The sequence below is a fragment of the Bubalus kerabau genome, chromosome 10 (assembly GCF_029407905.1).
Source record: "Bubalus kerabau isolate K-KA32 ecotype Philippines breed swamp buffalo chromosome 10, PCC_UOA_SB_1v2, whole genome shotgun sequence".
NCBI lineage: Eukaryota > Metazoa > Chordata > Mammalia > Artiodactyla > Bovidae > Bubalus > Bubalus kerabau.
In genome coordinates, this window is record NC_073633.1 from 64,961,722 (window position 1) to 64,988,158 (window position 26,437).

The window sequence follows — 26,437 nt, forward strand, 5'->3', positions numbered from 1 at the left end:
AGGGATTAGATCTGATAGAGTGCATGAAGAACTATGGACAGAGGTTCATGACATTGTACAGGAGGCAAGGATCAAGACCATCCCCAAGAAAAAGAAATGCAAAAAGGCAAAATGGTTGTCTGAAGAGGCCTTACAAATAGCTGAGAAAAGAAGAGAAGTGAAAGGCAAAGCAGAAAAGGAAGATATGCCCATTTTAATGCTGAGTTCCAAGAACAGCAAGGAAAGATAATAAAGCCTTCTTCAATGATCAATGCAAAGAAATAGAGGAAAGCAATAGAATGGAAAAGACTAGAGATTGCTTCAAGAAAATTAGAGATAGCAAGGAAACATTTCATGTAAAGATGGGCACAATCAAGGACAGAAATGGTATGGATCTAACAGAAGCTGAAGATATTAAGAAGAGATGGCAAGAATATACAGAAGAACTATACAAAAAAGATCTTCACAACTCAGATAATCATGATGATGTGATCACTCACCTAGAGCCAGACATCCTGGAATGTGAAGTCAAGTGGGTCTTAGGAAGCATCACTATGCACAAAACTAATGGAGGTGATGGGATTCCAGTTGAGCTATTTCAAATCCTAAAAGATGATGCTGTGAAAGTGCTGCACTCAATATGCCAGCAAATCTGGAAAACTCAGCAGTGGCCACAGGACTGGAAAAGGTCAGTTTCCATTCCAATCCCAAAGAAATGCAATGCCAAAGAATGCTCAAACTATCACACAATTGCACTCATCTCACACGCTAGGAAAGTAATGCTCAAAATTCTCAAAGCCAGGCTTCAACAGTATGTGAACCATGAACTTCCAGATGTTCAAGCTGGATTTAGAAAAGACAGAGGAACCAGTGTTCAAATTGCCAACATCCATTGTATCTTCAAAAAAAGCAAGAAAGTTCCAGAAAAACATCTACTTCTGCTTTATTGACTATGTCAAAGCCTTTGACTGTGTGGATCACAACAAACTGGAAAATTCTTGAAGAGATGGGAATACCAGACCATCTGACCTGCCTCCTGAGAAATCAGTATGCAGCCCAGGAAGCAACAGTAAAACCGGACATGGAACAACAGACTGGTTCCAGATAGGGAAAGAAGTACGTCAAGGCTGTATATTGCTACGCTGCTTATTTAACTTACATACAGAGTACTTCATGAGAAATGCTGGACTGGATGAAGCACTAGCTGGAATCAAGGTTGCTGGGAGAAATATCAATAACCTCAGATATGCAGATAATACCACCTTCATGGCAGAAATCGAAGAGGAACTAAAGGGCCTCTTGATGAAAGTGAAAGAGGAGAGTGAAAAAGTTGGCTTAAAACTCAACATTCAGAAAACAAAGATCATGGCATCCGGTCCCGTTCAGTTCAGTTCAGTTCAGTCGCTCAGTCATGTCCGACTCTTTGTGACCCCATGAATTGCAGCACGCCAGGCCTCCCTGTCCATCACCAACTCCTAGAGTTTATCCAAATTCATGTCCATAGAGTTGGTGATGCCATCCGGTCATCTCATCCTCTGTCGTCCCCTTCTCCTCCTGCCCCCAATCCCTCCCAGCATCAGAGTCTTTTCATGACAAATGAATGGGGAAACAGTGGAAACAGTGACAGACTATTTGGGCTCCAAAATCACTGCAGATGGTGACTGCAACCATGAAATTAAAAGACGCTTGCTCCTTGGAAGAAAAGTTATGACCAACCTAGACAGCATGTTAAAAAGCAGAGACATTACTTTACCAACAAAGTCCATCTAGTCAAAGCTATGGTTTTTCCAGTAGTCATGTATGGATGTGAGAGTTGGACTATAAAGAAAGCTGAGTGCCAAAGAACTGATGCTTTTGAACTGTGGTGTTGGAGAAGACTCTTGAGAGTCCCTTGGACTGCAAGGAGATCCAGCCAGTCCATCCTAAAGGAAATCAGTCCTGAATATTCATTGGAAGGACTGATGCTGAAGCTGAAACTCCAATACTTTGGCCACCTGATGCGAAGAGTTGACTCATTGGAAAAGACCCTGATGCTGGGAAAGATTGAAGGTGGGAGGAGAGAGGGATGACAGAGGATGAGACGATTGTATGGCATCACTGACTCAATGGACATGAGTTTGAGTAAACTCTGGGAGTTGGTAATGGACAAGGAGGCCTGGCATGCTGCAGTCCATGGGGTAGCAAAGATTTGGACACTACTGAGTGACTGAACTGAACCGAACTGATTGGGAGAGACCAATGTAATCACAAGGGTGCTGATAAGAAGTCAAGAAGGTCAAGAGTAGTAGGAGAAAGCATGGCAAAAACAAAAGTCTGGAGTGAAATGCTTTGAAGATAAAAAAGGGGCTACAAGCCAAAGAATGTGAGCAGCCTCCGAGAGCTAGGAAAGGCAAGAAAATGGACTCTTCCCTACAAGCTTCCAGAAGGAATGTAGCCTTGCTGACATCTTGACTTTCAGACTTCTAACTTTCAAAAAAGGGAGAGAACCAACTTGTGTTGTTTTAAACCACAAAGTTCATGGTCATTTGTTACAGTGGCAATAGAAAACTAATACGATAGGTAAAAACAATGTACCTATCATATCCAACCTAACATAAGCATGAAATGTAGTAAAGTGAAATAAAAATATCACAGATATTTTTCATGTTATTAGTTTATTTCTACACCTAAACATGCAAAATCAAGTGTTTTAGGAGAAATTTTTAAAAAATACTAAATTTTCCTTTTTAGCATTTATCTATTATGCTTAAGTAGATGTATGAGCGATTGATTTATCCCCAGGAGGGCTTCAGAGTCATTCTGTTTTTGAAGGGCCCAACAATATGATCAGACCCAGGCATTCCTTGCTGATTTGGAGACTGGTGTTGGTGCTGGATTAAGGGTTTTATAGCCGATCAGTAAGCTGATGAGGAAAAGGAGCAGAGGTTTGGGCAGTCATGTGTATTTGTATATGAATTAATATATGCATATGTTACTATATATACATATATAATTACTTAAAATGTCACAAGGGAGAAAAAGTTAAGTTTTTTAGTTTAGTTGGAAAGTTAGAGGTAGTCTCCTGGAAGAGGTGGATATTGGACTGAGACTTTATGTACACAAGGGGCAGAAATCCTGTTGACAGTAGTAAGAATGGCAATTCTAATTTAAATGGTAAAGTTTCAGAAGGAAAGAGAAGAGATGGGGAAATCTAAGTATTCTGACCAGAGCTGAGAGCCTGTGGGAAGAGGGAAGAATGAAGTAGAATAGGCCAGCTGAATGAGAAGTTTAAACTAGGTGCTAATGGAGATCAACATGCAGATTTCTGAAGACAGAAATGACACAAGAGAATTATTTGTGGAATCAAAGAATCAAGTATCTTAACCTGTATAAAGACCTAAAAGACTTAAAAGAAGCTTGCTCTTTGATATGCTGAACAATTAAAGCATTATATTAAAAGACAGGCAGGCATGAGAAAATAGAAATTCTTTTTATTTATTTATTTGGCCTTGGGGCTTGTGGGATCTTAGTTTCCTGATCAGGAATTGAACCCAGGCCCTCAGCAATGAAAATGTGGAGTCCTAACCAATGGACCATCATGGAATTCACTATAAATTCTTTTAGATGTTTGCTATGTGTAAGCCAAACAACCTCAGTATTAACATGGAATTAAAACACTATTCCTAGCATACAGGAAAAATGCAAATTTTGTATTACTTTTCCTTATGAGCACATTGAATGTGTACTGGGCTTCAATACCCTGTTGAGAGGAAAAGCTTACCAGTCACGATACATCCATGTAAGCCAATCAGAAGCGCAGCACTGTGGTACAAGGGTAGGGGGGAATAGATTACATCATCCTGTGTAACCTTGGAGGCAACAGCAAGGCCAATTCCGTACCAAATGCGTTGATGATTGATCTTTGCAGCTTTCGGGAGACCTGCATAAAGGCACAAGAGAAGCATGAGTGAATCAAGAATGGTTATTCACAGACACATGGTCTTGGAGAGAGATGTATCTTAGGAAGATTCATCATCTAGTGATTAGAAGATTGCATTTGGTGAGACCAGAAGTTCACAGTTTTTTCTGTAAAGGACCAGATGGTAAACGTTTTAGGTTTTGCAGGGTCATAAGTCTCTATTGCAACTACTCAACTCTGCTATTATAGCTGAAAGCAGCTAAACACAAAAAGTAATGAACCTGGCCCTGTGGACATGAAACTTTACTTACAGAACTGGTGGTGGTGTGGTGTTTGTGACCCACAGGTTATGGTTTGCTGACCCCTGAGTTAGCTGGTTATTAGAGTGCTAAGATGAGGAAAAACGAATGACTGTCTATTGAATTTCTGCTTTGGGTCTACCATCTTGCTAAGTATCCTTGAAGGACAGGGGTTTGAACTGCCTGGGGTCACTTATATGAGGGTTTTTTTCAGTGGTAAACACACCCATGGTTGGTTGAATCCATGGATGAAAAATCGCAGATGCAGAAGAACCTATATGGAGGGCCTTCTATAAGTTATATGTAGATCCTCTGCTGTGTGGACCCTCGTATTGTTCAAGGGTATTGTCAAATTTTCACTCAATTCTTATAATTAATGATATAAGTAGAATTATATTCTCTAGTTCACAGATGAGAAGACTGAGAATCAGAGAGAATACATCCCTACCTATCTTATCTCTTTCCTTCATAGCCACTTCTATGAATTTCTCACATACTCTTCTACAGTTTTTTATGTAAATATAGGCTCATTTGCTCATATGTTCTTGCCCTTTCCCCCAATTAAAAAAAAAAAAAAGCACACTATTCTGCACTTCCCCCCTTCACTAACGAAGTATTTTTAAGTTCTGTCCATATTTGTATGTAGAAATTTCCCTTATTTTTTTATCCACTTATTCTCTCTGCATTTACTCCTTTGTGTATGTGTTTTATAGTTTATTTACACTAATTTGCAATTTCAAATGGCGCTGGTCCACATGTGGAAAAACCTGGTCCACATGGCACTTCACACTGTGAATGATGCTCCATCTGTAGGATAAATTTGCTGATGTGAGACTGCTGGGCCAAAAGGTATCAGACCTTGTAATTTTGTTAGACACTGCCACTTTGCCAGTTATTAGGGCTGTCGCCATTGACTCCCCCATCAGTAATATAGGAGTGCACCTGTTTCCTCATAGCTCTTCAAAAGTGTCCTTTCAAATGTTGGAATTTTTGACAATCTGAAAGGTGAAAAAATGGTATCTCAGTGTATTTTTAGTACACTACGTACATTTGTATTTTCTTAACTATAATTAATGTAAATTTTTTATAAGACTCAATTGAAAGAGTATGCTTATATTGTTGCCTATGGGAGTCAGTTTAGTTGGGGAGGCCATGAAGTCATTGCAAAGTGGATGGGTCTAGAGTTTAAAACCTGAGTGGGTCAACTGGCTTTGTGAAGAGAAAGGCAATCCTGTTTAGATTAAGATGCTTCAATATTTGATGGTATTGCCTAAATAAAAGCAATTTGTTATAAGGCAAAGCAGTATGACTGGCAAACTACCATCACTGTAAACACAGTTCACAATTGATGGTCTTTGATGTCATTACTATTGATGCTCCATTCTATACTAATAATGAGAAACAGAAGAAAGAATCAACAAATCAATTGTATTCACCTTGAAAAAAAATTATCCAGATAGTAAAAACTCAGAATTATATTTCTTAAAACAGAAACACACATCTTTTGCTGGTGTTAAGCACTTTCAGAAAACTTCCTGATTTACACTTTTGTATTAATGAAGAAATAATATTTGGTAACTATTATATAATTTTGTGCTAATGACTGCTTTTGAGAAACAGGGAAAACATTTTGTTATCTGATTGCTTAAATGAATTCTTTTTATTAATGTTTATACTAGTAACTTCCATTGTATAAACATAAGGGATTTGATTTAGGTCATACCTGAATGGTCTAGTGGTTTTCCCTACTTTCTTCAATTTAAGTCTGAATTTGGCAATAAGGAGTTCATGATCTGAGCCACAGTCAGCTCCCAGTCTTGTTTTTGCTGACTGTATAGAGCTTCTCCATTTTTGGCTGCAAAGAATATAATCAATCTGATTTCGGTGTTGACCATCTGGTGATGTCCATGTGTAGAGTCTTCTCTTGTGTTGTTGGAAGAGGGTGTTTGCTATGACCAGTGCATTCTCTTGGCAAAACTCTGTTAGCCTTTGCCCTGCTTCATTCCGTATTCCAAGGCCAAATTTGCCTGTTATTCCAGATGTTTCTTGACTTCCTACTTTTGCATTCCAGTCCCCTATAATGAAAAGGACATCTTTTTTGGATTTTAGTTATAGAAGTTCTTGTAGGTCTTCATAGAACTATTCAACTTCAGCTTCTTCAGCATTACTGGTTGGGGCATACGTTTGGATTACCATGATATTGAATGGTTTGCCTTGGAAACGAACAGAGATCATTCTGTCGTTTTTGAGATTGCATCCAAGTACTGCATTTCGGACTCTTTTGTTGACCATGATGGCTACTCCATTTCTTCTATGGTATTCTTGCCCACAGTAGTAGATATAATGGTCATCTGAGTTAAATTCACCCATTCCAGTCCATTTTAGTTCACTGATTCCTAGAATGTCGACGTTCACTCTTACCATCTCCTGTTTGACCACTTCCAATTTGCCTTGATTCATGGACCTAACATTCCAGGTTCCTATGCAATATTGCTCTTTACAGCATCGGACCTTGTTTCTATCACCAGTCATATCCACAACTGGGTACTGTTTTTGCTTTGGCTCCATTCCTTCATTCTTTCTGGGGTTATCACAATAAACTGTGGAAAATTCTGAAAGAGATGGGAATACCAGACCACCTGATCTGCCTCTGAGAAACCTATATGCAGGTCAGGAAGCAACAGTTAGAACTGCACATGGAACAACAGACTGGTTCCAAATAGGAAAAGGAGTACGTCAAGGCTGTATACTGTCACCCTGCTTATTTAACTTCTATGCAGAGTACATCATGAGAAATGCTGGGCTGGAAGAAGCACAAGCTGGAATCAAGGTTGCAGGGAGAAATATCAATAACCTCAGACATGCAGATGACACCACCCTTATGGCAGAAAGTGAAGAGGAACTAAAAAGCCTCTTGATAAAAGTGAAAGTGGAGAGTGAAAAGTTGGCTTAAAGCTCAACATTCAGAAAACAAAATCATGGCATCTGGTCCCATTACTTCATGGGAAATAGATGGGGAAACAGTGGAAAGAGTGTCAGACTTTACTTTTTTGGGCTCCAAAATCACTGCAGATGGTGACTGCAGCCATGAAATTAAAAGACACTTACTCCTTGGAAGGAAAATTATGACCAACCTAGATAGCATATTGAAAAGCAGACATTACTTTGCCAACAAAGATCCATCTAGTCAAGGCTATGGTTTTTCCAGTGGTCATGTTCGGATGTGAGAGTTGGACTGTGAAGAAAGCTGAGCGCCAAAGAATTGATGCTTTTGAACTATGGTGTTGGAGAAGACTCTTGAGAGTCCCTTAGACTGCAAGGAGATCCAACCAGTCCATCCTAAGGAGATCAGTCCTGGGTGTTCATTGGAAGGAATGCTGCTGAGGCTGAAACTCCAATACTTTGGCCACCTCATGTGAAGAGTTGACTCATTGGAAAAGACTCTGATGCTGGGAGGGATTGGGGGCAGGAGGAGAAGGGGACGACAGAGGATGAGATGGCTGGATGGCATCACTGACTTGATGGATGTGAGTTTGGGTGAACTCTTGGAGTTGGTGATGGACAGGGAGGCCTGGCGTGCTGCAATTCATGGGGTCGCAAAGAGTCAGACACGACTAAGCTACTGAACTGAACTGAATACTAGTAACTTGGCAGATATTTTATTCAGAGATAAGAAGAAAGGTAAAATAAACATCAACCCAATTATATTCCAATTAAATGTAAATTCTGAATTATGGGATTGGATGAAAGAGTGCTTATTCTCTTTTTCCACTAATATGGGTTTTATACTTCATGGCAAAACCTGCAGTTGTGAACAAGTTCTGTACTTATCTGTTTAGTATTAAGACTAGAACTCCCAGTCACTAGTTAAGGGCTTGTTTTACCTCAATTACTTCCCAAATCAAAGTTTACAGTTTAGTTTTACCATTCTATTAAGAAATGAGGGTATAAGTTCCATATATTGAGGTAGTTCTGGATGTAGTGGAAGCATCTGGTTAAACCATGTCATCCTACCATTCTGTTGGCATGGTGAAATAGAACTTTTGACAAAGAATGATAGCTATTATGCTCTGGAGATGAGCTTTAATAGGTCATCCCAAGCTACCCCTCCTCATAAGGTTCAAAGTAACCCTTATCTCTAATGTGTGATTATTTTACAAGGAGAATGCATGCTATAATTATCTGCTTGAGTTAAAATTTTAACCAAATGACTCACATATTCAACTTCCCAATATTATTAAGAATAATTAGGATGTTGGGGGTAGCTTCCTATCCTTTCTTAAATATATCTCTCAGTCTTCATATGATTACATTTTGGTAACATTTCCCCTGACCTTGAGTAGGCAGACACCAAATAGCTATCAGATGGATGGACTAGGAGGTATTCTGGCAGAGAGGTCAGTTGTATGAGCTGTGGAGTCAGCCTAGCAAAGTGAAGCCTGACATTTCTACTTCCTCTCTTGGGAAGCTCTTAAACTCTCTAGCCATCAGTTTCTGAATCTGTAAAACAGGAATAAGAGTAGTACCTGTCTTAAGAGTGGTGGGAGAAATGTATGAACAAATACCACAGAGCTCCTAGAAGAGCACCTAGTACATCTACCTTTAATGTTGCCTGTTCCACATAGAAGTGTTTCAGTAATACGACAGTTGGCAGTGTTTTCTATTAGTGGCTTATGTAAAATAATAGTACAGCTTACACGGAAGGTGTAAGACATCCTAGATTGACGAAATACAGCATTTTAGGCCCTGAGCTAAGAGCCATTCTACATCCACAGAACCAAACAGCTCCAAGTCATTGTTGCATTGAAACATAGTGGTCAAAATGTTTGTACAAATATAACCCCATTATTGTTCTATAGTCTTCTTTGGTAGCCACTTATAATTGGTTATACATTATATATGGATGCTGGACAAAGTATAATCAAAATGTAGTGATCATTAAAAAAATTCCAAAATCTGTTCAGTGCCCAATCTTAATCAAAAAGCAAAAATCATTTTGAAAAAAATCCTAACAACCTATTCAGCGCCAAATCTTATCATCACCATAATTATTTTTGTAGTTCTTGGTTAACCTCTCTACCTGTTCTATACACCAACTGGGGGAAGTATGCGTACCTTAGGAAAACCCAAATGGTTTCATGTGCTATGGAAAAAGATCATACTTCCCACAGGCAGTGAGCGAAATTCCCTGACGTATTAGTTATCTGATAAGCTTTGCCAAAGAAAGAGAGCATTTAAAAATCTAACCCAACATTTAACTCTTTCAGGACAGGTCCATTGCTTTGAGAGTCCCCTCTTTATTTTTTACCTGTGGTTCCAGAAGTATAAATATATAAGGCGGGAGTGGAAAAGGTAACTTCCGACCTCCAGGATTCTGGGACAGGTTCACTTGACACTTCATCCACTTTGTCTAAGAACGAGTTGACCCCATCCGTGTTAGAAGTTCTGCTCACATAATAGACAGCCACATCATCTTTCTTCAAGCTTGGCAGCACCTCTTCAACAGCGGCTTGTAGTTCTTAATTTAATAAGAGAAAAAAATCCAAACAAACTAAATTAGTCCATTCAAGCTCTATTAGTGCAATACATTTTGTAGTGATTTTGTTTCCACTAAGTGTTGTTAAAACATGTAGACACAGTAATGTTTATAGTTATGTATTTTTAACATGGAATTTACCACATCTGAAAATACCACAAGATCCCAATATTTAAGGGAAGGCTGAGTTTTGATGGTTTAAAAAGCGACATATGATTGAAATCTGTACATTACAGGGCAAATGTAAACAAACCACATAAAGGTAAAAACCAAGATTACATGTGTATGACTTATATGCATATCTGATATATATATCTCAAAACACTCCAGAAATGAATTTAGTTATTCCCAGTGTATGCCCCACAGGACCAGAGATTTAAAAAAAAGAAAATTTTAAGGACAAAGAGAAATGAAAAGAAGGGAACCATGCTACTGAAAGGATAATAGAAGTTAACTTTATGTAACACATTTTTAAAATATCAGCAACAAGTAGTTCTACTAGGAAGGTTCAGCTGATCTGAGACATAAGCTCCAAATTTCATAAGCACATTATCCGACCTAAGAAAAAAAGGACTGATTAGCATGTTTTTCAAACTCTGAGTCACAATACGGCAGCAGATTGTTAAAATCATTTAAAGTGATGATTTTTCTAAAAAATACAATAGAAAGTATAACATACATAGGAAGAGGTAAGTATTCTTTTTTTTTTTTTTTTGAGTTTCAGCTATGTGAGTGTGTGAGTGCTGAGCTACACACAAATGTAGCTTTTATAGGGGTCAAGGTAAAACATTTTAAAGGCATTGATGTAATGTGCAAACGACATTTCAGGCTTGTTACTTGAATTTTTGTGCCATTTTAAATTTTATTTTAAATTTTAGATCATAAGATGAGATGCTCTTTAAGCTTCTTTGTCTTGAATTGTGATAACTGAAGTGAATAGGCCTATTCTTAATAGGAAGGTGACTCAATATCCCAGGGAATTACCTTAGGGAGGCTATATCTGATTCATATTATATGCTTTGTTTTTCAGATATTTACGTATGATGTCTCCATCAAGACATGAGATAGCATCTGGATAAATGCATTTTAAAAGTTAAAAAATTTTTTAACCAAAGCAGTCATGCACCTGATAAATATAAATGAAATAGTACAAAAGAGTTTATAATGCAAGTCAGTAGGCCCTTATCTCACAAATAAACCTGCTGCCTGGAGGCAAGGACTTTTAGGTTTTTTTTTTGTTTTTTTTTAGCTGTTTCTTCTAGCAGTCACTTCTTCTTCACCAAATTACATACTTTTCCTCCTACCTCATGTCTTACCATTTTTGAAACCCACCCCCATTCCCCCCTTGTTCACCCCCAACAGTTATTATTTTCACTTTATGTTGTCAGGGTTAATGGTATTTTTTATCTATTCTGAGACTATAATTCTATCTTTCTAGCTTTGTCTATGTGTTGACTCTAGAAATTCTAGAACAAATAATCAGGATTGACAAGATTATGACAATGTAATTATTTCAAATATGACTGTAGAGCCAAGTAACACACTATAATCATCTTTCCTTTCTTGAACAGTTTTCTCCTGGAGTGTCTACTGGCTATTATTCCTTAATGTACTATTTGTCTTAGTTCTTTTTTAACCTCCATCAGATCAGCTTATTCCTTTTGATGCTCTCTTCTCCTCTTTCATTTTGAATGGTTGCTCTCTAGTTCTTCAGTATTTTGAGAAGATCATCAGAAATATTACTGTTGTAAAAACGGTAACTGGAGTGCTAAGGTCCCTTGCCAGTGCCGTGGTTCAGATTCTCATTATTTCCTACCGAAATGGTTACAATAGCTTCCTGACCGATCTCCTTGCCTCTAACCTCTCCCTGCTTCCAGTGTCAGTGACACCGCTGCCCGACTTTTTGTTCTTGCCCTGTTTAAAATCCTTCAGTGGTTGCTTATCCCTTGTGATAGAATCTTTCTAATGCAGTGGATGGTTCTATGGTTCTTCTCAGCCTACATCCTCCACCGCAATTTTTCTGATGTCATCTTCTTAACTACCCTTGTCCCTTTTCCTCTAATCACACTGATTTATGTGAAGTGAATGGAGCCATAATTCTCACATCTTACCACCTTTGTTCAGGTGGTTTCATCTGCTTGGAACGCCCTCCTGCCCCTAGCCCCTGGCCACTGGAAAAACTTCTGTTCATCCTTCAAAACAGCCTCATTGCATTTAACTCTGTGGTCCTCCCATAGGAGTTTGCATTATATGTCTAGCAGTGTGTTTAGTATGTAGTATAACACGCTTCACTTCTTTTTCTCCTCTATTTGGCAGTGAAAACTTTGAGGTGAAGAGATTATAACTTGATCATCTTGGCCCTGCCATAAGTGCTTAATAAGTGTTTACAGCTGAAAGAATCTACACAAAGTATTGTATTAGCCACTGGGGAAGAGACAGAGGAATAAGCGAAAGCTGTTGATGTTTAAGGATTTAGATATTGCAATACTGTGAGTTGATAAATCTCCAGTCAAATGCAAAATTAAATCATTTTTGTGATAGAGGTATGTCTTACATCCAAGTAAGGGACACGAAAGTAAATTAAAAATAAAACAAAACTACTATTGCTACTTAAAGAATTAAGAAATCTCTCTCCCTCCTTCTCTTCTACCTGAGACTGAGCCTATTTAGTTATATAGTGTGTTCATAAATCACCTGGATTATTTCTTATTCTCCTCCTCTCTCTCTCCCAAGAGTTATTTGACATCTATTTAAAGTGTGTTTCCTGTGTGTACGGTTCTCAGCATTGGAAGCAACAGTGTGTATAGCAGATACTGTTTTCACAGAGCCCAGGTCTAAGGGGGAGGAATCAAGAAATAATCCATTAAAATAAGGTGTCATAGGTGGTGTTTTGGAAGCACGGAGGAGGGGCATGAAAACAACCAGGAGGAAGTGTTATTTCAACTGATTCCTGAAGGGTGAGTAGGAGTTGGCAAGATGAAGATCCACTGAGATGGACTCAGCCTGTTTGTAGCCATGGAACAGCTTATGTAAAGACCCACAGGCAAACAAGTGAGCTTTAGTCACTCAGTCGAGTCTGACTCTTTGTGACCCCAGTGGACTATAGCCTGTCAGGCTCCTCTGTCATGGAATTCCCCAGGCAAGAATACTGGAGTGGGTAGTCATTCCCTTCTCCAGGGGATCTTTCTGACCCAGGAATTGAAACAGGGTCTCCCGTGCTGCAGACAGATTCCTTACTGTCTGAGCCACCAGGGAAGCCCAGAGGCAAACAGCAGGATGCCAGAGCAGGTCAAAGAGGCTAAAGCTGACTGATACATAGAATGAGAGGGAAAAATGTTGGGAGAAGAAACTGGATGTAGGTAGGGACCAGGTCTCTGGCTTACATCAGGTACATGGGTTGGAGAAGGCAAGGACCAGAGGAAGGGAGGCCATTTGATAGATCAAGCTTTACATTAAGGTAACCACAGAGCCTAGAGAGAAGTAGATGCATTTAAGAGATGGTTGGGAGGTAGAACAGACAAGATTTGGTAAGTCTTGATGAGAGAAAAATTATAAGTCAAAAGAGACTTTAATTTTTATGTAATTTTTTGAAAGTAGATGTATGCAGGCATTAATGATATATCTGAAATTAGTAGTTTCTTATATAATTTATAATTATTATATTAAATAATAATAGTAATAATGAAATAAACAGCCAACTCATTGGAAAAGACCCTGATGCTGGGAAAGATTGAAGGCAAAAGGAGAAGAGGGCAGCAGAGGATGAGATGGTTGGATGGCATCACCTGATTCAATGGACATGAACTTGGACAAACTCCAGGAGATAGTGAGGGTCAGGGAGGCCTGGTATGCTGAAGCATACCATGTAACAACTTAGTGACTGAACAACAAAATAATAAAGGTAAAAGGAAATGCAATTAAGCAGGTATCATGCTTGATCACAGTTCAAGTAATCTGGACAATTGGGGCTTCCGTTCCCTCATGTTTCCACTTGGCCCTCTGCATGCTTTTGGTTTATAATCCCTGACCTTTCACAGAGGTCATCTTATCTGAAGGGAAGGCCATTGCCCCAGTCCAGCACAGTTTCTTTACCTGACCTCTGGGCTGTTGGTGTAGAATTTACGTTTGGATATTGACTTGAGGTTCCAGTCACTCCCAATCATATCAAGGCATACCTCACATGTCCTATACTGACCTTTACTTTACCTACCTGATAAATCCCTGATGCTGGAAAAGATTGGGGGCAGGAGGAGAAGGGGGCATCAGAGGATGATATGGTTGGATGGCATCATGGATTCAATGGACATGAGTTTGAGCAAACTCAGGGAGATAGTGAAGGACAGGGAGGCCTGGTGTACTGCAGTCCATGGGGTGCCAAAGAATCAGACACAACATATGTCCTATGGTAACAGACATTTTCCCTTTAAATTAAAGATGCAATATTTATATAAATACATCTATACACACATATATAAACTGAGATTGGAAGGGAAATTCTGGATGTGAATGCAACTCATTAACTGTATATTTAATATTTAATGTCTTTTCTTAAATCTGTTATAAATAGGACTGGCCCCCATGTTTTCTGCTTCACACATGAATTTTTTTGGTAATTATTACTATAAATCTGCTTACTGAAGATTAAGTGAAAAGTGAAGTGTCAGTTGCTCAGCTGTGTCCATGTGCCCATGTCGTTGTGTCTTTCTGTGCCCATGAACTGTAGCCCACCAGGCTCCTCTGTCTATGGAATTTCCCAAGCAAGCACACTGGAGTGGGTAGCCATTCCCTTCTCCAGGGGATATTCCCAACCTAGGGATCAAACCTGAGTCTCCTGCATTGCAGGCAGATTCTTTACCATCTGAGTCACCAGGGAAACTCACTTAAGATAGACGTGGCAATCAACAAGGACACATAAGATAAAATAATTCTACTTGACACAGGCTGAGCTCCCTGGAATTCTGAGACTTTTGTGTAGGGGTCCTCTTGGGAATGATGCCTGCGGGGCTGCAACGGAGGTAGACTGGATGCAGGAAGAGATTGTGCTTCGATGCAGCCATGCAGTGGCCCCCCTCAATTGATCTTACCTGGACTCTGGGCCTGGGATGGGCCTTCAGGCTGTCCCAAATGAAACAAAGTGGGTTCTACCTCTGTGCCTGCCCACCAACCAGTCACGGGATGCAGATTGGGGCAGTAGTATTTGACCTTGGGCAAAGAGGCTTTCTTCAACTAATGGCAAGTCCTGGAATGGTTCTCAGCTGATAGCTGGCCGTTGCCAATGCCTCCAGCAGCAGAGGAAGGAGTACCTCAGTCCTGGAGTGGGGAATTGGGCAGCGCATCACAGCATCCACCACACCTTTCGTTCTTACTGATTAAACATTTACAAATTTCTTTTGTGGAGGATAGTTTGTATGGTAGCTTTTCGTACATCACCTTACATAATTTTCACAACAACCCTGTGTTTTAGACAATGGTAACCTTGTTTCTACAAATGAGGACAGAAGCTCAGTGAGTCTCTATATGGATCATTACATACAAAATGAAAAGAATTATATCAGGCTTCTAGGATTACCACTTTCTTGTACTAGTCGTTCAAGTTCAAGTTTCTGTAAAGGACCTTGAGATTTTGGAAGACACTGTCTACTTGACATGCTCAGTGCTCGTGAAAGCATTCGGATCTGCCTTTCAGTAGTAATATGGATCATCTCTTATTTGTCTTTCTGATGAAGAGAATAACCTCAAGTTTTATGAAAAGCATGGGTATGAGAAATAGTATTCACAGAAAGTTGCCTGCACCTGAAGGGTGTACAGTAGATCTGTCCTTTCTTCATTAGCCTGAGCTGAGATCATGGATGGGTGTAGAACCCCAGAGAGCCCCCTTGGTGGCTCAGATGATAAAGAATCTGCTTGTAATGTAGGAGACAAGAGTCGGACACGATTGAGTGACTAACACTTTCACTTTCACTTATAGAACCTCAGAGAAAGCAGTACACATTTGGATGATGGAAAACCAACTGATTATAGCATCTGCACTCCTTAAGATCCATTTTATAGAAAAGAAAAAAATCAGTTTTTTTCTGAAGTTTCCTCTCCCACTTACAACCTTTTTTTTTTTTTTTTTTAAAGAAGGTCAGAAGAGAAATTTATGAGGACACAGGCCCATTCCTCAAAAGCAGGGAGAGAGGGTGGGTAGTGAGCTGAATCAATCTTCATCACCAAAGTGGCAAAATGCTACTGGCTAAACCCACTGCTTTTAAATAGGAAAAACATTCAATCTAGTAGCTTGTTTTGCTATTAGATTGCCTCATGGAATGAGTAACTAACCAAGTTAGTTACATAAAACACCCCAGAAATGTTTACCAATAAAGTAAGATTTGAAAAGAAGGCAGAGGAAAGAAATGGTTTTGATCAGAATTTCAGGATGATGTGAACTGGTTGGCAGATGAACAAATCAGGATTGAAGACTTTCCTTCAGTCAGAAAGGCAACTGAAACAAACTGGTTCTAACACAGATCATGGAGACAGTCTGAAAATAGTTTTAAAAATACAGTTTGTAACTGTGATTTCTCATTTCTATTATTGGCAGTTTGGAATTATAGTAATTAATAATCTAGCATATAGTCTGTACATCAACACAATGTCATAGAACACCCTTCAGATAGAGGCATGCATAACCTCCCCTAGGGCTTCCTTGGTGGCTCAGATGGTAAAGAGTCTTTTTGTAATGCAGGAGACCTGGGTTCAATCCCTGGGTCAGGAAGATCCCCTGGAGAAGGGCATGGCAACCCACTCTGGTATTCTTGCCTAGAAAATCCCAAAGACAGAGGAGCATGACAGGCTACAGCCTATGGGGCTACAGCCCATGAGTTCTCAAAGAAACACAACTGAATGACTGACACTCACTTTTCGCATACCCTTACCTTCCCTCCACAATGCAAATCACCTTGAGGTCAGAAAGACGTTTAATCAAGGCTAAGCCCCTCAGGAGTAAAGAAATTTTTAGCAGGGATACACACTCATCTCATATTTATATAGTTACATAATTTCTTAACATTATTTTTCACTTCTCTCAGTTAAAGTTCTTGGTCAAAGCATCTTGCTTTCTAACTAGCCCTAGAATCAAAGGTAATTCCTTGTCAGAGATTACCAGATCATACCAGGCCCTATATAATCATTTTATATCCATAAGCAAACAAGTCACCTATCTACCACCTGTGTACTTCCCGGTTTCTCAGAGGCTGTGGGAGGTCTTTTTCAAACACTGGCTGCTTACATTCATTATGCAGTATAATTTGAACTCTGTCCTTCTTCTGGATTCAATAACATTCACTGCGGATTTAGAATTTATTTTGTCTTTACCCCTTCACTCCTTTCTTATTGCTAAAGAAAATAAACTGATAAACATTCTCAAACATGCCAGCAATGTGCTGGTTTGTTTTTGAATGGAGATGTACAATCGTCCTCCCTTGCAAGCTTTAGTTATGACTGGGTCAAGAAGAAAAATTTTACAGAATGTCTTTAAGTGAGCTCTCTCTTCAGACTGTGGGCTGCTTGGCTGGGACCCTAGCTCTTGAATACCCTCCTCATTTGTCGTCTGGGTTTCTGTGTCCTTCCATCCTGGGCACAGACTCTCCCCAGCAGCCCATTCTGTGCCCATCACCGGCTCCCTCTCTCACAGTGAGTCCTGGAGAGAGAGTCTGTCTTGTAGCCCTCTGCCAGAAGAAAACTGGGAGGCAAAATAAGTCTGTGATATAAAAAAGAATGAAATTATGCCATTTGCAGCCACATAGGTGGACCTAGAGAGTATTATGCTGAGTGAAGTAAGTCAGAGAAGGAGAAATATTGTATGACATCCCTCATATGTGGAATCTGAAAAGATGATACAAATGAACTTACTTATAGGGCAAAAAAAGACTCACAGACTTAGAAAATGAACTTATGGTTGCCGGGGCAGAGGGGAAGGATGGGGAGAAGGGATAGTTAGGGAGTTTGGGATGAGCACGTACACACTGCTATATTTAAAATGTATAACCAACAAGGACCGACTAGCACAGGGAACTCCGCTCAATGTTATGTGGCAGCCTGGATGGGAGGGGGGTTTAGGGGAGAATGGATACGTGTACGTATGGCTGAATCCCTTTGCCATTCACCTGAAACTATCACAACATTGCTTGTTGACGGCCATATCCCAATATAAAATAAAAAGTTTAAAAAAACCTGTGGCAGATTCATGTCAATGTATGGCAAAACCAATACAATATTGTAAAGTAATTAGCCTCCAATTAAAATAAATAAATTTATATTAATTTTTTTTTAAAAAGTCTGTGGTAGGGAGAGGCTGGGCCTGGGGCAGATTGGGTCTAAATGGATTTTCTCAAATCAGGATATATTTGACTGTTTTAACATCATTTTTTTTCATGCCCTCATGACCATCCCAATAGTTCTTAAACTTCAAAGAAGAAAGCTTGTTACAACCAACCAAAATAATGGAACTTTTTTTTTAATGGAACTTATTAATGCCACCAACAAAGGTCTGTCTAGTCAAAGCTATGGTTTTCCCAGTAGTCATGTATGGATGTGAGAGCTGGACTACAAAGAAAGCTGAATGCTGAAGAATTGATGCTTTTTTTTTTTTTTTTAACTTGTTGAAAGTAAACTTTTTTTTTAATTTTATTTTATTTTTAAACTTTACATAATTGTATTAGTTTTGCCAAATGCTTTTGAACTGTGGTATTGGAGAAGACTCTTGAGAGTCCCTTGGACTGCAAGGAGATCCAACCAGTCCATCCTAAAGGAAATCAATTCTGACTATTTATTGGAAGGACTGATGCTTAAGCTGAAACTCCAATACTTTGGCCACCTGAGGCAAAGAACTGATTCATTGGAAAAGCCCCTGATGCTGGGCAAGACTGAAGGCAGGAGGAGAAGGGGACGACAGAGGATGAGATGGTTGGAGGGCATCACCGACTCAATAGACACGAGTTTGAGTAAGCTCTGGGAGTTGGTGATGGACAGGGAGGCCTGGTGCGCTGCAGTCCATCGGGTTGCAAAGAGTTGGACACGACTGAACGACTGAACTGAACTGATTAATGCCACAAATATTTACTGAGTGACGACTATGTGCTAGGTATTACTAAGGCATTATTCAAAGATATATGAGAGAACTGTAACCTGTTGAGACAAAGTACATTGAAGCAACACACCTAAGTTACTCCTTGAGCAGCCCAGAAGAGGAATGGAGAGGCTATATCTATGCCCTGATTCTTGACTGAAGTTTGCACTAGAAAATTATCTCCTCGCATGAGTCTGAGGCCACCACTGTTGGCCATTCCTTGGGTTTTCTGAGTCCTATTTTCTCTACAGTAGAGTTTCCTCAGTAAACAGTTTAAAAATGACTAACACTTAAGCCCAGCCTGCTGTAGTCCTTACATAGTAAAACTCTTTAACAAAGCATCTTATTGTGTTGGTGGTGGTTTAGTCACTAAGTCATGCTGGACTCTTGCGACCCTGTGGTCTGAAGCCTGCCAGGCTCCTCTGTCCATGGGATTCTCTAGGCAAGAATACTGGAGTGAGTTGGAGACCTGAGGAAAAATGCCTCTGGGCTCCTCCTGCCTAGAATTCCTGCTCCCCAATTGCACTTACCTATGCTCTGTTGTCACAGAGAAGGAAATGGCAACCCACTCCAGTATTCTTGCCTGGAGAATCCCTTGGGCAGAGGAGCCTGATGGGCTGCTGACCATGGGGTCACACAAAGTCAGTCATGACTGAAGCAACTTAGCAGCAGCAGCAGCTCTGTTGTCAATGCCCCCAAGAAACATTCATCCTCTCTTCTCTTTCCTCTACAGCATTCTGAAGCCCTCCCAGTGTACTTATCACATTCTCCTCATCATTCCAATCACATGTGACTTAGTTCTTCAACTGGACTGTAAGATCCTTAAACTAATTTAGCTTTTTCTCTCTGCCTCCCAGGAGGGCAACTAGCTTGTACCTTGTGGGAAATGTTTCTTGATATGATATCAAATTGTTATACCATCTGCTTTTCTGCATCTAACCTCAAAAGTTTATTTGACAAGAGTTCTCTTTGGTCCTGACATTAGTTTTAGAATGTTCTCCTCTTTTAGAACTTTCAATGATGCAATACTTTTGAGAGCTATTGGAAACATTTTATCTTATCACATTGTTTAAAGGAGGTCAAATTTTATTTTTTACAACCCTGAAAGACCAGGTCAAAGATAACTGGGAACATTTTATAACTTCTCTGGATCTCAATCTTGAAACACAAAGTATCTTTAATTGTTGCGTGTGTGCTAAGTCGCTTCAGTCATCTCCGACTCGCTGTGCACCTATAGACTGCAGCCTGCCAGGCTGTTCTGTCCATGGGATTCTTCAGACAAGAATACTGGAGTGGGTTGCTGTGTCCTTCTCCAAGGGATCTTTCCAATTCAGGAATCAAACCTAGGTCTCTTATGTCTACCTGCATGGGCAGGTGGGCTCTTTACCATGAGCGCCAGCTGGGAAGCCCATCTTTGTTACTAAAGCCTTATACAAGAGTAGTATCAACACTGGGGGTGCTGTGCATGATTGGTTGAGCCATGCAAGGTAGACCTGGCCAGTGAGCTAATGAAGGAGTTATCCTTCCAGGAGAAGAGCTAGGTTAGCAACAATCTTGCTGCTAAATCACTTCAGTCGTGTCCGACTCTGTGCGACCCCATAGATGGCAGCCCACCAGGCTCCCCTGTCCCTGGGATTCTCCAGGCAAGAGCACTGGAGTGGGGTGCCATTTCCTTCTCCGATGTATGAAAGTGAAAAGTGAAAGTGAAGTTGCTCAGTCATGTCCGACTCCTAGCGACCCCATAGATTGCAGCCTACCAGGCTCCTCTGTCCATGGGATTTTCCAGGCAAGAGTACTGGAGTGGGGTGCCATAATGTTAGCATAAATGGAAACAAAGCAAATTCACTATTTGGGGGACTCTTTTTTTTAAAAAAAATTTTCTATGTTATATGAAATTAAGTATGGCTTCCTGTCTTGCCTGTTTTGGGAAACTGCTTGAAAAACGACTGGCCCAATAAATTGGTTTCTATCAACTACAACACTGATGGAAGTTCCAATAGCTGAAGGTAATTTTACCATGTGATTACTTACATTAGAGCCGTCTATGGAGAAGGATCCTGAAATGCACCACACAGAGAAAATCCTGTTTTCTGGGAAATGGGCATTTCTGATTGATGCAGGGAGGTGTTGTGAGTCTTTGGTTTTCTCTAAGTATAGTAAGTTCTGATGAAAAAAATTGGGTACTGAAATGCCTGACAGGATTGAGCCCTGTTAAGCTTTGTGAAGAGTCCCCCAAATTCATGACAAGGGGATCAATCTTCATCATAAACACCACTGTGCCAATCCTTTGCATATGCTCCAGAATTTGACACAGTTGAAACTCAAGAAACCCATGAGCTCTGAGGTTGAAATTTGAAGTAAAGAATCAAACCCTGTTGAATTGTCACCCCTCCAACATTTGTAAAACTTCTCATCTTTCTGTCCAATGTTTAGATGGCATAATAGGATATAAAAAGCATCCAAGAAGTGAGACAAAAATAATTGGGTTCTGTCTCCAGTTCTCTCTGACCCTGGGCAATTGATATCACTCCTCTGGGCCTTCGTTCATTCAACTATTAAACAAACAACTATTAAATAAACAACTATTAAACAAAGTGGAAATTACCAGACTCAAAGCCTATTCCTTAGACGATCTGCTTCCAAATCATCTAGGAGTGGGATGGGGCTTGCTATAAAAATATACTTTCCTGCCTCCCCCACAGTCCTGCTGAATCAGTGTTTTTGGGGGGATGAGGCTCAGGAAATTGTTTTTTAAAATGAGCTCCCCAGGTGATTCTTCCACTCATTAAAGTGACTCTTCTAAACGTTTTATTGAAGTATAACACACTTGTTAGGAGAAGGCAATGGCACCCCACTCCAGTACTCTCGTCTGGAGAATCCCATGGATGGAGGAGCCTGGTAGGCTGCGGACCATGGGGTTGCGAAGAGTCTGACAAGACTCGCGAAGAACCTGAGTGACTTCGCTTTCACTTTTCACTTTCATGCATTGGAGAAGGAAATGGCACCCCACTCCAGTGTTCTTGCCTGGAGAATCCCAGGGACGGGGGATCCTGGTGGGCTGCCGTCTATGGGGTGGCACAGAGTCGGACACGACTGAAGTGACTTAGCAGCAGCAACACACTTGTTAAGAGTTATATAAACAACACACTTGTTATATAACACACTTGTTAATCTTAGGATATCTCTAAGATTCTTTCCAACTTTAAAGAATTTGAAGAATCAGTCCATTCAACACATTTGCACATGAGCACATTTACTAACCAGCATGCAACTTTGGACTCTGTTACCCCCATGGCAGTAACTGTTGCGGATCAGAGTGCAATTCTGCATGTGGTGTAACAGTTTCTCAGTGATTTGGAAAAACAGAATGGTTTTCAAATGTATGGCCTCTCTCAAAGGTCAGTTTACTGTCAGAGTGCTCTAGGTCCACTGGAAAGTCATTCAAATTTGACCTGAATGTTGGAATTTCATTATACTCTCTACATATGCTGACCAAAGCATAATACTCAGTGACAGAAGACTGTTGCCTGGGCAAAAAGGGAGATATCTGGTTGTATTTCTGATTTGATTACAGAACCAAACTCCAGTATAGTCATTTAAATCAAAGCTTCTTTGTCAACAAAACTCCCAGGCCTTGACTTCTTCACGAGGGGACCTGGAATAATATGCAGGTAAAAAGTATTTCAATACCTCCTGAAGTGGTACACAGACCACTGTGTTAATAACTTTCCTCTGAATCAAGTGGTAAATGGGTTTAAGAGAGTCTTGCAGTTACTAAATAGTGAAGTTGTCTCTCTTCCCAGGCAACTAAAAATTGTTGGGAATTTTCTTCAAAAGGCTATCCCCTTCAAATAATGTGTGTGTGTATGTGTGTGTGTGTGTGTGTGTGTGTGTGTGTGCACGTGTGCACGCATGTGCTTAGGCACTCAGTTGTGTTCAACTCTTTGTGACCCCATAGACTGTAGCCCACCAGGCTCCTCTGTCCATGGGGTTCTCCAGACAAGAATACTGGAGTGGGTAGCCATGCTCTTCTCCAGAGTATCTTCCCAACCCAGGAGTTGAACCTGAGTCTCTTGCCTCTCCTGCATTGGCAAGTGGATTCTTTACCACTATGCCATGTGGGAAGCCCTCAAATAATGCCTTTAAAATTACCCCTTTGCTTTTCAGCTTTTATGCAAAGCCTTCATTTCTTTTTGGATTATTTATGTCTGGTGAAACAGGTGTGTAGTTTCCTGGCTTCCCAAAATGAATAGACATGTTGACTTACTGTAACTAGGCAAACTCCTTAGCGTACTTCAGAGTCCTCAACTATGAAATGAAGGCGGAGAAAAGATGGATGCTTAGTCTGTTCCAGCTCTAATACTTTTCATTTGTGAAGAGAAAGGTAGCATGGTGTAGGGAGAGTCATGAGCTCTGAAACTAGACAGACCTAGGTTGGAATTTTAAGCCTCAGTTTCTTCAGCTGTGTGACAGGGGGTAATGATATATTAATTCTCAGGGTATTAAAAGCATCCAGCATAGAGCTTGGCACAGAAAGAAAGACATTCCAGAAAGGTGAGACTTCCTGGCTCCCTATTTCCCCACATCTTTTAGCCCACACCTGTTTAGCTCTCCTCTTACTGAGAGAGTGAAAAGCAATCCTTGGTCCTTATTCAAGTGTAGGGAAAAGCTTCCTGGGATAGGAAACCCAGCTAGTCCTTTGGGTAACAGGTTCTCGGATTCTTCCTGACCTGGTCACCACTGGAGCATGAAGTTACCATTTCAGGTCTTGTTGAAAAGCTGCAGGAGGCAACTACAGAACCAAAGGTCACTGTTGCTATAAACGTAATGAGGGCTCACCAGGGCTTGCAGCAGGTGATCAAAGTCTTCTTGGGGATCAGGTGGATTCTCTCTTTCTGCAGTGAGAATCCAGGGAGGCTAGCAGAATTTGAGAGCTGGAAGCAGTCTTGAAGACCATTACCGAGGAGGAAACCAAGATATGGAGAGGGAAAGTGACTTTCCCAGGATTATACAGTCAATCAAGGAGCAGAGGGAACAGTCTCTCTGGATCCTCTGGACTTCACACTCTAGACCCTCTGGATTTTAATGCAGATATTGTCAGCACCAGCTAGGACCTTGAATTCTGGAGGTAGACAGATCTAGTTAATCCCCTCCTCCCAATTCTGTGATCTGGGACATAAAGCTTCACCTCTCTGGTCTGACTGGTCTTATCTACAAAGTCAACCCTATCTGTTGTATTACCAGCAACACTACATGTACGGTGATTCACATAATATCTGGCTTGATCATCTTCTACAACAGAAGGTTCTAATGACCATTAATTAGCGTTTGGAGGAAGGGTTGCCATCCCCTCTCTCTACATCTCTAGTTCTGATCTGAACCCTCGTCCCCCGCAACCCCTATGCCAGGCTGCCAAGAGAAGGAGCCCAGTGCCAGGGTGAGGTGGTCCCCAGGCTCACCTGGTGAGACCAGTAGAACCTTCGCCCCAGAGCACTGAAAGCAGTGCAACAGGGACTTCCCGCGGATGTTGTAGTTGAGGCACGCCATGGCACAGCCCAGCTTGATCAGCCCCAGCCACAGCCATATGTAAGCTGGTTCATTGCCCATGAAAATTGCCACGCAGTCTCCCTGCCGCAGGCCGAGGTGGTCGCGCAGCGCCCGAGCCACTTGGTTGCTGCGTCGGTCCACCTGCGCGTAGGTGAGCGTCTCGTCGCGGAAGAGCACGAAAGGCTTGTGTGGAGTCTGATGCACTTTCTCCAGAAAGGCGTAGAGGATGGTGCGCACCGGACGGCGCTTCCCATTGCTGCGCGCCCGCCGGGCCACGCCGGCTACCAGCAGGAAGAAGCGCAAGTCCTGGAAGAAGTAAGGGCAGCAGAGGTTCACCAGCAGCGGGAGCATCAGCAACCCCGCCAGAACCGCGTAGACAGCTGGCAACATGACGGCGGCGGAGCCCCCTACCCCCTCCAGGGCGGTGGGCGCACTTCGGGCGTGCAGGGCGGCGGCGGAATGGGCTTCTGTAGGACTGCGGGCAGTGCGGGGATGCACAGCGAGGAGGGGGCGACAGTGGAGCTTTTGGGCCGCCCGCGCACCGCTGCGGGATCTCTGGCAAAAGGAGCTGGGGTGCTGGCTGTTGGGTATGACAGGCCGGCTGAGCCTGCCCCCTCGTGAGGGTGCAGTAACCTGCGCGTATGCCCCGCCCCGGCGGTCCTCCGCTGGCTGGGAGGGCGGCTCCGCGGCTCGCTGAGGCCTCGGCCACCTCCCCGCCCGAGCGCGGCGGCCTGGGGGCAAAGCTGGGCTCCCCGACGGTGTGACCTTATAAAAATGGTGACCGTAAGACGCCTTAGAAAACGCTGAGAAGATTAGAGGGGATAATACAGGCGGAGCGCTAGTGTACCTTTTAGAGATGACTGATGGTTATTACCAATAAAGTGCCTTATAAATACAACAGTCCTATGATTTCCTAGTAGCGGGTAGCAGGTGCCACTGCCAAATCAGAATCCCATCTCTCCTTCCTGGTCTCAGGGGCTTTCCCCCTGGTCTCTCTTTGTTTCTCACATTTGCTTTCCGCCACGCCCCCACCCCGCCCCTTGCACCCCCCGCCCCTCCCCCCGCCGGACCCCGCCCCATCCCCCCACTACGTCGGGACTCCGCCAAACCCCGAGCTAATTGCCAGGCAGGCTCTAGTGATAAAGAATTCAAGGGTGAACAAAAGCGCCTTCGATTGACGCCTCCAGCTCATCCCAGCCCGGGGGGCAGTGCGTGAGGCGCTCTAATCCGAGACGTCATGCAGGGCCCAGCTAGCCCAGATTAGGCTGGAGGTGGCGCCACACTTTGGTACATGAAATCAAGATTCGGGGCCGTTTTGATTTGTTATGATACGTGATACGTTGTTCTTTAAGTGCCCCCCTCCCCCCGCCGTATATTGAAAATTCTCAAGTATTGTCAGCCCAATTCAGTTCGGTTTACTAAGTGGTTCCGTGAGAAACAAGCACAACGCAGAGAAAATGAAGCAAACGTTGGCATTTTTCAGAAGCCATTTCTTTGAGTGTCGTCCTTTCTTTTCCCTTCCTCAAGTGCTGCTTCTGTACTGAATGAACCGTGGCTCCTTGCTATAGAGGAGGGTCAGAATTTAAGCAAAGTAGCATTTTCCTCTCTTCCTCGCCTGTCTTCCTGCTGTTCATTCATTTTATTCTATGCGACAACCAGGAGTAATGAATGCCTACCCCTCTCTGCTATGGGCTTCCTTGTATGATATTTTTGGAGCCTCACAGTCATCTAAAGGTAGAATTTTCAAGCTCATTTATAGACAGGAAAGGGACACTTAGAGAGGTGAATTAAGACAGCTGATAAGTGATGCTTCAGATTTGGGAATTGGTGTATCTGTTTGGTCCTGGGCCCATTGCTTTATTAACCGCAATGTGTTACGCTGTTCTCTTATTCTCTGGGTTTCTTCTTTCTTTAGCAGTTTTCTACCCCCACCTCCTATCACAAACTCCCCTTCCCTCATTTCTGTTTAATCCTCCTTTTTAAATGGCTGAACCTGTTGCAACAACCCTTTCTCTTTTCCATGGCTAAACCAGCTATTGTCTAATGACTGGTTGCATCATTTCCCTTGG

At 41.7% G+C, this 26,437-nt stretch overlaps 1 protein-coding gene across 1 annotated transcript in view; it reads right to left on the reverse strand.

Moving 5' to 3' along the window:
* Nucleotides 1-25,194, reverse strand: part of SLC27A2 (solute carrier family 27 member 2) — a 55,753-nt gene extending 30,559 nt beyond the window's left edge. The window contains exons 1-3 of the mRNA XM_055537996.1: nucleotides 24,281-25,194; nucleotides 9,485-9,694; nucleotides 3,740-3,898 (exon numbers count right to left, since the gene is read on the reverse strand). Of these exons, the coding sequence (XP_055393971.1) occupies nucleotides 3,740-3,898; nucleotides 9,485-9,694; nucleotides 24,281-24,758 (847 nt within the window). The 5' untranslated portion in view covers nucleotides 24,759-25,194. The remainder of the gene's footprint in view (nucleotides 1-3,739; nucleotides 3,899-9,484; nucleotides 9,695-24,280) is intronic.
* Between the last annotated feature and the right edge of the window lie 1,243 nt (nucleotides 25,195-26,437).